We start from the raw sequence: 12,313 nt of genomic DNA on the forward strand, positions 1-12,313 counted from the left end.
AAGACGACCTTCAGTAAGATGACTGACAGCGGCTGCCATGGAGGGCTGCCACGTAGAACAGCAGTGCGGATGGCGCTGGGCCAGGCAGCGTTGCCTTCTGTTGAGCGCAGGGTCGCTCTGGATCGGAGCCCATTGGACGACACTGTCAACAAGAGCAGCCGTGTAGAAAACAGGGATAGGTTAATAGAGCGGCACAGGTTAGGATAGACTGGGGTGGGCTGGCTGGGCTGCAAGGGCATTGGTGCTTCAGTCTCGAGTTCTCCCCTTCGTGCCCAGCCTATCTCCTACAAAGCCTGCTCCTATCTGTCGGTGGAGACCTGTGTGTGGCCAGGAAGCCAAACTTGTTTCAGCCGGGTGTCCAGACTAGCCGGATGAGGAAGAAAAACTTGCCAGCCTGCTTCCCGAAACATCAGCCAGGGCCAACCCTGTGGGCCACGGTGTCCTACAACCAGTCACAGGGACAACATAGGATTGGCAGTAGCATCAGTGGTCTCATTCCTCGGAGACGGAGGGCACCTAGGAGCCACACAGCCCCTGGCAATTCTTTTGGGTTGAAGAACAGACTTCCAAAGAGGATTCAGTTTCTCCTTTTTTTTTTGATCAATTAAGTGTTTCTCAGAGTACAAGCCCCGGGTGCACACACACTGCCACACACTCCACCGTGGGTTGATCATTCTTTCTTAGGCGTTGTCTGTTTTCCCTTCTAAGCGCTTGGTTTTTATGCGGGGGCGGTCTTGTCTTCCATTATTTATTGTGGATCTTGTCCCTGCTGGGAAGCTAGCAAGCAGAGAACAGAGGGAGGGAGAGAGCGAGGGTGCACGAGACTGGCTGACTCACTTTTATTGCCATAGGAATAGTTATAATGAGGTTTTCCTCTAACTTAGGAGCTTGTTTCAGTACTCCCCACTTTTTTTTTTTAAAGAGAGCATCTTAAGGAGCCCAGGGGTGCACTGGTGAAACACTCGGACGCTAATTGGAAGGTCAGAAGTTTGAGCCCGCCAGCTGCTCAGTAGGGGAAAGTGGAGGCTGTCTGAGGCTGCATGGAGGACAGCGCTGGAAACCCCATGAGGGTCCCTTTCTGTCCTGTAGGGCTTCCTGTCGGTCAGAATCCACTTCATGGCAGTGGGTTTGGTTGGGGTTCAGTGTTGGGCACTTTTGGAAACTCCATTTCCTCATTTGGTTCCACTTTTTCCGAGGTGAGCTGTCATTCTTTGTAAGGACATGCCACGCCTGGATAATAACTGATGTAGATTTATCGTGTCAGAGTATGTAAAAACACAAAGAACATTTGGACACGTGACAAGGCAGGGTACAAAGAGCACCTTAACTGTTTTCAGTCTTTCCCATGTATCTCGTAAATCCAGGGCGTATTAAGTATTAGGTGCTCACCCTGGTCTAGGCTCGGGTCCTGGAACATGCTGCTGACGTTCTAAGGGGGATGAGGTGCACAGCTGATGGGCTCAGCATTATTTTTACAGGGCTGTGAATAAAGGATGGAGCTCTGCTGGTACAGTGGTTAAGAGCATGGCTGTTCACCAGTAGGTTGGCAGTTCAGATCTTGCGGGTTCCCCGAGGAAGAAAGATGTGGTAGTTGGTTTCCATAAAGATTCCAGTCTAGGAAACCCCTATAGGGCAGTTTTGCTTTGCTGCTGTGGTGTATTTAAGGACCCTGGGGTGGTGTAGTGGGTTACTTATTGAGCTGCTAATTGAACTTCAATCTGTGCATTTATTTGATGATCGATTGGTTCTGCACCCTGCTCTTGGCCCTGTTCTGACTAATCATATTGAGCTTCCTCGCCACCTCTTTCTACAGACGTAGATTGGATCCTTGCGTATTCCACCTGTGAGCCTATCTCTGTTGCTGAAAAATGGAATTTCCAGCGGAGCCTTGCAAAACTCTAACCTTGTGCTCTCTGGTGCCATTTCTGTCCTCAAGGCCGTGCTCTCCAACTGATGGTCCTCCTTGATTTCCAGCAGTAATCATCAAGAGTGCATGGTTAACTACAGAGGGTGGGAGTTGGGAGAACTCTTCCCTGTCTTCATTTTGGGCACTAGTGGTTGGTGTGTGACTTTGAATAACAATTGCAATACTCGAGCTTTCTTAAGGACATGGGGCCATTATCCCCGGAAGTGCTGTATTTCTGGTGTCAACCCTGAAATGTTCTTTTAATAATGAATGATATGCATTCCTCTTAAATTGCAGTGATTTGCTTGCTGCGGCTCTTCCAGCAATCGTCTTTGTAACTCCCACCACAGGGCCAGGCAGATTTGGTTTATTCTTCTTTTCCTGATGGGTCTGGGTTTTAGAAGGTGGGGGGAATGCTGATCTGATCGGAATATCTGAATCGGTTGTGACAGATTGTTACCTGAGTTGATTGTGAGTGAAAACTTGGAACTCTCATGTGGGGATTTGTCAGGTTTGCCGACTTGCTGGGTGTAAAATCAGAAACGGGAAGTAGGCTCTTGAAAGCCAAAGTTGGCGTGTTTCCTTGGGTCCTTGCTCACTGACCCTCCTCCGTTCAGGGGACAGAGAAGTGGCCAAGGACAACAGCAGCAGAAAGAACCAAGAGCCCAGAGGATAAGATACAGCCGAGGGCTTCCTTGCCCGCTGAGCGCTTCAAGCTGAGTGCCTTCGGGCAGGAGGTTTGCTTGCAGAGTGGAGAACCTCCAGGCACTTAATTGGGGAGCTCGGTTTGCTGAGCACTTTCGGACTGAAGCTTACAGCCGAGTGGTGGACTCTTTAAGCTTTTATCCACAGCCCATGCCCAACCAGGACAGAGATAGGGGGACATGTAGAGACCACGAGACCAAGGACCAGAGATGCATGGCTGGGAAGAAACTTGACCAAAGACAAATTGCAACCTGTCTTCTTTCCTAGTGAAGCCCCTAATCATGAGCGTGGTCTGTGACCTGTTGGACCCAGCAGAGAAATAGAGTGCTGTGTGAGGGACAGTTGGTGCCAGAATTGGTAAGGAAGGTTCGAGGCTTAGGAATGGGCCTCGGGCTGGTGCTAACGGTGGTTCTCCTCCTCCTGCTTGTCAGGTCAGAGAGTCAAATGCGGCCAGCTCCATACTGTTTTTGGCACTCGGTGAAGGAGCCCTGGTGATGTGGTTACATGGGGTTAGCTGCAAGGGCAGCAGCCCCAAACCACCAGCAGCTTCACAGGGAAAACATGGGACTTTCTATTCCGGTCAAGAGCTACTGTCTTAGAAATTCCCAGGGGCCGTTCTCCGGGTCCTAGACGGTCACTTTGAGTCAGCATCCACTCGAGAGTCAGCATCCACTCGACGGCAGTGCGAGTTGGGAGTTTGGTAGTGACCCAGATGATCTCTGGATTCAGAACAGCCACTGCCTGCTCAGCTCAGCTCAGCTCTCGAGTGCCCACCATATCAATCTTTTCAATCTCCCATTTTCCTGGCACGGGATGCTTTGCACATTCCGGGATCGGCTTATGAAAGGAGGCTGGCAGTTCTCACTTTGCGTCATACCACATTGATCAAGGAAGGTCGCCAAAGCTTTGCTGCATCCCTGCTTTTCATGTCAACTGTACTTTGAGGAGACAGCGCTTCCCCACTCATGTTTCGAGTGCCATCCAACCAGAGGGGGGCCCATCTTCCAGCGCGGCCCCAGATCACGGGCACCTGCTGGTCACCAGGCCCTCCTTCCGAATCCGTCTTACTCTGGAAGCTTCGCTGAAAACCGTGGTGGCGCTGCTGGTTTCTGAAATGCCACCGGCGGCATCGGCTTCTTCTAGCATCCCCACCGAGGGCAGCTAGCTGTTTTGGTATTATAAGCCTTTTGCGATAAATGTGGGTCATGTCAGTGATCGCTTCATAGTTTATATAACTCATCAAGTAATTTTTATTACCGAAGAAAAAACGTGTATTTAAATCACATCACGGAACTCCCTTATTCAAGAGAGCTAGTCCATAGAGAAATGGAGTCCAGACATCACGGGCCACAAACGACGTGTTTCTGCTCTGGCTAAATCAGTGCCCGTTGGAGATGCCTGTGACAACCCGAGAGAAAGAAAGGACATGCATGTTTTAAACAACTGGAATGGACGTTCTGTGTTTTTAATTGCAGAGCTTAGCCACGATGAGCCTCAAACACACAGATTTCCTTTGCTCATCGGTCCCTCTGACCTCTTTATGGGTAGGATTCTTTTGGGGAGCTTGGGGAGCAGGGGCAGTGCCCAGGGGTGAGGGGACCTGCTGAGATCCACCTGAGGGTGCACTGTGCTTCCTGGGATGGCCTTCCTAGCCTTTCTCAGCCAGGAAGCTCTGCTGAAACCTGTCCCCCTGCTGGTTTTTAAAATACCAGTGGCCCCAGGGTCCAGCATCACAGGCACCGGTGCCAGCTGCCACAGCAGGACATACAGAGACACCGTTTCTTTAGTCCTACCTTCCCTGTGGGTCTGGGAAAGGCATTTCCAGGTCTTTCTTGAGGAAGTTACAGGCGTTTTTTATGTGGAGGACTTTATTTCAAAATGTTTTAGCACCCGCACTGCGAAACAGCCAGCGGAGGAGCTGCCAGCCGGACCCAGCTGTTCTCTTCTTGCCAAACAAAGAGGGCTCTTGATTCTGATGGATGGAGTGGGTATCTGTGGGCATCAGAGCAGAGAGTTTATATCTGTGCTTAATAACTAACTTCTGTTTAGAAAATACAATTGTGTTATTCATAGGGAATTCTGGTTTTCTTAAAAACAAAAACACAGCAAGCCTGGCTTGGCTGGGTGGGGGCAGTGTCTCCCCTCATCCCAGCTCTGAGACTGCTTGACTGTGGGTGAGGTGGGAGAAATGAGAGGCCCCCACCTTCACAGGCTCCAGAAGTGTCCTTTTGGAGAGCAGCTGCTCTGCAGAATTCTTCGCCATTTAGAGCTCAGTGCTGATGCCTTCCCGGTGTGGACGGTGCAGCAGCCTCTGAGCTGTCGACTCCTGGACTATGCTGTGCTCAGAGTGCATGACGGACAGACACTGCGTCAGGATTTTGATTTTTCACTCCAACCTCATCAGTACGGTTTAGTGAAACTTCCAGGACATGTATCCTGATACCGACACTCATCTTATGAAACACGTATCCATTTGCCCTTAATCATGGTTAGGTTTTTTTAGGTGCTGTGGAAGTTATATAATCTGTTGTCAATTTGAGACTTAAGAGTGAAGGGGTGGAGTTTAGCCTGTCGATCAGGTCACAGCTCGGTAACCTCATTTGGAGGCGCTAAGGAGATAAATAGCTCATTGGAGACAGGACCCATGCTCACTCCCTGCGAGACATTACTGATGACGAGCCTTGATGGAGCTATGCTGATCCAGCCAGAGCCCTGGGAGCTGAAGGAGCCACGTGGAGACCCCGGCCAGTGCCGAGATGCTTGCAATTCCACTGGATCCACAAGACTTTCCACCCACTGACCTGTGGTCTTCTCGCAGTCGCCATCATTGCATGTATTGTGTGAGACTCAAGAGGAATTTATAGATTGGTATCAGACATATGGGCTAATATCAGGCTTATGGGCTTGATCTGGACTGGGTTGGGATGTTTACTCAATATTCAGTTGCCCTTGTATATAAGCCTCTTTTTTTATACACATATGAGTGCTTCTATGAATTGGTCTTTCTAGTCTACCTGGACTAACACAGGTGCCACCGAGTAGTTCCGGCTCCTAGCTGCCTACTGTACAGCAGAATCAAGCACTGCCCTGGCCTGCTCGGTCAACCCGTTTCCTTGACGGTCTTTTGTTTCACCGACCTTCTTCACAACTGGTTGTTAGAAAATTAAGATAGAGACTTGTTCTCCATCAGGCCATATATATCAGTTAGTTTTCACTAGCGGGTAATAAGGGGGTTTGGTTAGGAGAGGCCGTCTAGTTGACGACCTCTTGTTGCCTGACCAACATGATGTAGCCCAGCGCTGCACCATCCTCATGACCATGGTGATCTGTAGGGCTTTCATGGGTTTGCTTTCAGAAGCAGATCATCAGGCCTTACTTCCTAGTGTGGCTTGGTCCAGGAGAGCCACTGACACTTGTTCCTGGCATCACACAAGCCTCCACCGTCAGCGTCCGCTGTGACAGGTGTGCGGTGGTGGTTGGGCTCTCTCCCTTCTTGCAGGCGAGACTTTAGGACAGTCGCATTGAGATGTCATTCTCTAGTTGGATGGAGGAAGACAGTGGCACCTGTGCTCACTGCCGAAACATGGCTGTATGTGGGGTCATGTTCTCAAATGTGGCCGGAGACAGATACCTTCCCAGTTAGAGAGGGGCTGACATGGCCACCGGAAGATTTGTAGAGTCTCGGAAACCCTGTGCGCGGTGCGTGAGTCTGAATCGGCTGCATGGCGGTGGGTTGGGTTGGGTTGGACTTGGTGTGGGTGTGCATGAGGAAGCCCGGTGACACAGCGGGTTAAGCCCTGGGCAGCCAACAGGAAGCTGGGTGGCTTGAACTCCCACGGCAGAAAGACTGAAGCTGTCTGCTCATTTAAAGATTTATTAAAGACTCAGAATCCCTATGGAGCAGTTCTCCTCTGTCCCTTCCAGAGCCACTGTGAGTTGCATTGCCTCAATGACAGTACTCGGGATCTGTCAGACGTACAGGCCAGTCTCGGCACCTCGCGTGGTGGCAGTGCATGATGTCCGTGGTCTAGGGGACATTTCCTTTAAGACCATTACAGCCTCACGGCTGAAGTCTGGGCCAGGAACATGCTCTAGAGGAATAAGGTCTTGTCCTGTCGGCTACTGTCATGTGCTTCAGTAGCTGACCGTCACTGTTCTTGGGAGCGCTCCGGAACACTTGACTGACTGACTGACTGACTGACTGTGTAGGAAGGGATGTCCAAAACAAGTCCTAGGGACAGGGCCCCCAGAGAGAGTTTCAACCATAGCTCTTGTTCTCCCAGCCCCACTTGAGAGGGACAAGGCTTTGGCTCACTGCTGCCCTAGTGGCAGTGTGTTTACATACAAGAACCAGCTCACTGGAGAAGAATCAGAATACGTGGAGGTAATTGATGTTTGGTAAGCAGCAAACTGCCAACCTCAAGGTTGGCGGTTCAAACTCACCAGCTGCTCCAAGGGAGACAGATGAGGCTGTGTGCTCCTGTAAGATTTACAGTCTTGGGAAGCTTTGGTAGAGTCGCTGTGAGTCAGAATCACAGGATGGCAATGTGGTTGTTAGTTTTATCTCTCATATCTCCTCTTACCTCCCTCCATCCTCTTCCCTCCTCCCTTCTCTCTCTCTCTCTCTCTCTCACATTCTCGGTGGCTGCCAGATGCCGGGAGTTACGGGCTTGGGAACCTTTGCTTTGACCTACTTTTGTGTGACCTGTTAGCTGAAAATCAAGTTTGATTTTTGTCTAGTGGGTTCCTGCTTGCAGAGTAGACTGAGCTCCATGGAGTGTCACTGGCCGGCCTTTCAGGAGTTCCTCTCAGGACCCAGCAGGGCAGATTCAGAACCTCCAACCTGTATCATTACTTCATAGAAATCCTAACCAGGGATGCACCGGGAGGAGGAATGGAGAACAGACGTATACGGCGCTTATGTTTGACACATGGTCAGACACAAGCACCCTCAGCGTAATGGACGGGCTGTGGCTGTATCGTGAACGGCCAACTTTGATGGCCAAGTGTGACTAGCTGTATTCAAGCTTGAACACCGTGAGGACAGAACTGATTTTTATGATCAGAGAAGCCCACTGCCACTTCATTGATTCCAACTCAGTGACCCTCCTAGGGGTTCCATGACAGTCTCAGCTTTCTTCCCCAGTGTGGCTGGTGGTCTTGAACCTCTTACCCTGCGGTTTATAGCCAAATGCTTACCTGATAGCACCACCAGGGGCCCTGTGTTTTGTTTGCCTAATGATGCCTACTTAGACTGTATACTTAGACTGAGACAAATCAATGGCTTTGAAACCTGAAGCTTGAGTTTGAATTCTGGCTCTGCCACATACCTGGCAAATGGATGTGGGATAGCCTTTTTGCTTCGTGCCATTGCCGATATTGAAAGTTTCTGGGGTCAGGTGAGTCGTGGCATGCATGCTTGTGTTTCAGTGTTGCCAGGTGAGCCATTTTATCTGCTTATTTTTTTTCACAGGGACCTCCGGAACAATCTTATTAGTAGCATAGATCCAGGTGCCTTTTGGGGGCTGTCGTCGCTGAAAAGATTGTAAGTATTTGGATTTACTCCTTGATAAGTTTAAAGTATTCCTTTTAAAGGCACCTGCTAACCTACTGCAAGTTTATGTTGACAGGAGAGGAAACCGCGTGGGTATTTCATAATGTTTACAAGTGTACGTGGGTAGGCCCAGGGTAGAAAACCAAAGAGAGCGTGTTCGCTACATCGTTTGTTGTTGGTTGGTGTCATTGAGTCAGCTCTGACTGTTAGCAACACCAAAGAGTGGAGCACAGCACTTCACAATTTGTATGTGTGAACCCGGTGTTGCCGCCTCGGGGGCCATCCATTTAGTGAGAGACTTTTCTCTTCTTCACCGACTCCAGCAGGCCTGCTGGCTTGCTCCAGGGACTGGCCCCTCCTGATGACATGCCCCAGTAGGTCTCCCTCACCTTTCTATGAATGATTATGGGTGCACTTCTTGCAAGACAGATTTGTTTGTTTTTCTAGTAGTTTGTGGTATGTTCAACCTTCGTTGCCAGCAATATATTTTGGAGGCATCAATTATCTGGTCTAGATAAATAGCCTAAATTCAGTCAGGTGCTCTTCTGCATCAGATTTATCCATGGGAATAAGGCCTTTGATATTTTTGGTGGCTGTTTTCATGGACATTGATTATGGATCCAAGTGCAGTACAATCCTTGATAACATTCATCTTTTCTCTACTTATCATGGCGTTGTCTGTTCTAGGGTGTGTCATCTGCACATCACAGGTTCTTAATAAGCCTTCACCCAGTCTTGACGCCCTGTTCTTCCCATTGTCCAAAACACTCAGCCTGCTGTCGTTACTGAGTTGATTCTGATTCATAACAACCCGCTAAGACTGGGTATAACTGTGTCCATGTGAGTTTCCAAGACTGTCAGTCTTTATGGGAGCAGAAAGCCTCATCTTTCTCCCTTGGAGCAGCTGTTGGTTTCAAACTACTGACCTTATAAATTTGCAGCCTGACTTTCATCCCTTATGGTACCTCCTCCTCTGAATCCGGCTTGAGTTTCTGACAGCTCCCTGCTCATGTACGGCTGCAACAATCTTGAGTGATTGATCATTAGCCACATTTCATTGTACTTGAGTGTGGCACTAGTGAGACAGACAGGTGGATAATCTCCACATCCTTTTAGGTCACTTTTGTTTGGAATGAGCACAAACAGACGCTTCCAGGTGGTTGATGAGGCAACTGTCTTGTATGTTTCTTGCAAAGACACATGCGCATTCCCAGGCTTCCTGAGCTTGTTGAAACATTTTGTTTGTTGTTCTGTCCGTCCCTGGAGCCTGGCTCTGGCAAATTCCTTCAGTGCAACTCGGACTTCTTCCTTTAGTGTCATGAGTTCTTGATCAGATGCTGCCTCTTGGAATGGTTGACTGTCACTTGGCTCTTTTGGGGATAATGTGTGTATTCTGTCCACCATCTTTCGATGCATCCTGCATCATTCAGTAACTTGCACATAGAAGAAGCCTTCAGTGGAAAACTGCAGATAATACTGAGTGTGTTCTTCCTTTTAGACTAGAATTAAATGCTTTCCGCAACCTGGGTTTTAGTCTTTCTCTAGGTAATGCTGATGATTATATTTGAGGACATCTGTACTATTTCTCCCTGCAACTTTGCTTTCCCGGGTTGTTCCCCTCCCCTAGGAACGGTCTGGGTGTCAAAGTGTCAGACAAGAACACTTCCTCCTCTCTCCCCTGTCATCACCACCTCTATATCAACAGCTTTTGGATCATAGTTTCTTGATAACAATGTCTTCATGAAGTAGAGATGGAAGGAAATGTGGTTAGGAATGACATTTCATTAGGATATCACCCATATCTTCCATTTGCTTCTTTAAAAGTCAGTACTGAATTGGTGACATAGTGGTTACGCATGTTCTGTGATCTGCAGGGTCAGCAGTTCAATACCAACAGCGGGCCTGCTGGAGAAAGACGGGGTGATTCCCTTAAACAGTTACAGTCTCGAAAGCTCACAGGGGCAGTTGTCCCCCATCCAGTAGGGTCGTTACATGGCAGAATTGACTCGATGGCAGTGAGTTTGGTGTGCGCCTCCCTTTCACTTGCCTGCCATTGAACTGCTGAGACGTTATCAGGAAGCATCTACACTCTGCACAAAGCCATCTCTTGTGCCCCTGCCATTTGTAGTCTTCTTCCTGTTAGAAAATACCTTCCTAATTCCAAACATCTGGCTGAGCGGTAAAGCTTCCGGCCCACAACTCGCGGTGGCGGGGTCCCGAGTGTAACGCGGTGGGTTCTAAAGACAGGCTGCGGCCTCGGTGCGTGTGTTAGTTGCTTGCAGACAGAGGCCCCTTTTCTTCATGGGACCTTCAGTCATTCATCTCAATTGTGCAGCTCCCTGGACTGACCAAGCCGTTTTGTAAGCATGCTTTGCCACTGTCTTTACTTTAGAGGTGATTTGAATCAGGAAGAGGGAGGGAGGGAGAGAGAGAGAGAATGAGAGAGAGAGAGAGAGTGAGTTAGTTTTAAACATCCACAAACCAAAGTAGGTAAACTCTGAATCTGTGTTTGTGTGTGTGTGTGTGTGTGTGTGTGTGTGTTTAAACATCAACAACCCAAAGTAGGTAAAATCTGAATCCATTCAGTTACCCTTTGGCCTTATCAACACAATCCATAAACTAGAAGCTCATTTCTTTTCACTCCATTATACTCATTTGAAGCTACTTTCATATTTCTTTTTCACTATATATTCCACTGGGCCATAAACTCTTGAAACCTCCTTAAAAGTTTTGACAAGAACTGAAAAATCAGTTGTGATGGAATTAAAAGATGGTGGCTTCCACCCCCCCCCCCCCCCCGACCCCGACCCCCACCCCTCTGGCAAGGTCTTTTAGACCCCCTGTGTTAGCAATACTGAGCAATGAGGTGAGGAAGCAGTACATTAGCTTGCTTCTGAGACTGATACAGGCCATCAGATGGCTAATTTGCCCTTTGTTTCTGTTGTGTGCTGCCTGAGATGGACTCACCTGGCGGGGGTCACACAGCCGACTTAAATGATCGGGCACCGAAGATCCTGTATTGCCGACAGTGAGATCTACTGGGCCCCCTTTCTTTCTCACTCCAGCTTCCTCTTGAGTGATTTCTCAGGAGTCAGAGATAATGTTTGAAGCCAAGTGCGGGCCGTGATGAAGCAGGATCTGGTCTGTGTCTGAGGCAAGTCAAAGCAAGAGGGCACCATCTCAGTGGTCCAGGTCTCCACGGTGCTGCAGAGAAAGGACTGGTCCGAAGCCTGGTTTCTGTTCCTGAATTGAGAATGTGTGCGCTTCCTTAACCTGAATACTGACTACGGCCATGTTCCCCCTCTCCTCAGGGACCTGACAAATAACCGGATAGGATGCCTGAATGCAGACATATTTCGAGGGCTCACCAGTCTGGTTAGGCTGTAAGTACACCTTTGCTGTTGACATGTCATGAAGTACATGCATTGGTACCTGGGATGTGTGAAGATGGCCCCGTGGCACAGTGGTGAAGTACTTGGCTGTGAACCGAAAGGTCAGTGGGTAGAACCCACGAGCTGCTCTGGGGGAGAAGGATGGGGCCGTGTGTCCCAGTACATGAAGATTCACGCCTTGGAGTCCTTATGGCTCTCTGTAGGCCTGTGGAATCTCTCCGCTCAGCACTGACTTGATGGCAGTGTTGGTGCTTTGGTAATCTATGGGGTGTTTGGTATGAAAGGACCAACTCTAGGAGCTCTAGAGACAGAGGGATAAGGACCTGAAAATACATCAGGAACTAGAATGATAAGGTCCCCCCAGATCATCATCATATCGTATTCCCCATGTGTATTAATAAATTTATATATGCTTTTATGCCTACTGAATACATCAAATATATTTTATATACTCATATTTAAACATATACCCTATTAAAGAACAAAACAAAAATAAAACACTGCCATCGAGTCAGCTGCCCCGTAGGATCTCCATACTCACACCACTGACAGGACACAGTGTGCACAGCGGAGACCATGTTCACACTGAGAAAGTTCATCAAAGGCTTCACCGGCTTGTTTAGACTGGGAGGATGACAGCCCTGGGCTGCTGGTGCAAATGTTGTTATACAAAACTTTGGATAGTTAGGGACACAAAGAAGCTGGACCAATGCTTAGAAGTGGAGGTGAGATCCCATGCATTTATGTAGTGACAGA

At 48.8% G+C, this 12,313-nt stretch overlaps 1 protein-coding gene across 2 annotated transcripts in view; it reads left to right on the plus strand.

Annotated features, from left to right (window-relative positions):
* The window catches only part of ADGRA3 (adhesion G protein-coupled receptor A3), a 127,673-nt gene that overhangs the window by 51,217 nt on the left and 64,143 nt on the right, over nucleotides 1-12,313 (plus strand). For both annotated transcript variants that reach the window (XM_075544479.1, XM_075544480.1), the window contains exons 3-4: nucleotides 8,085-8,156; nucleotides 11,477-11,548. In XM_075544479.1, coding sequence (XP_075400594.1) covers nucleotides 8,085-8,156; nucleotides 11,477-11,548 — 144 coding nt within the window. The remainder of the gene's footprint in view (nucleotides 1-8,084; nucleotides 8,157-11,476; nucleotides 11,549-12,313) is intronic.

Source organism: Tenrec ecaudatus, chromosome 3 (genome assembly GCF_050624435.1).
Source record: "Tenrec ecaudatus isolate mTenEca1 chromosome 3, mTenEca1.hap1, whole genome shotgun sequence".
In the NCBI taxonomy this organism is placed as follows: Eukaryota; Metazoa; Chordata; class Mammalia; order Afrosoricida; family Tenrecidae; genus Tenrec; species Tenrec ecaudatus.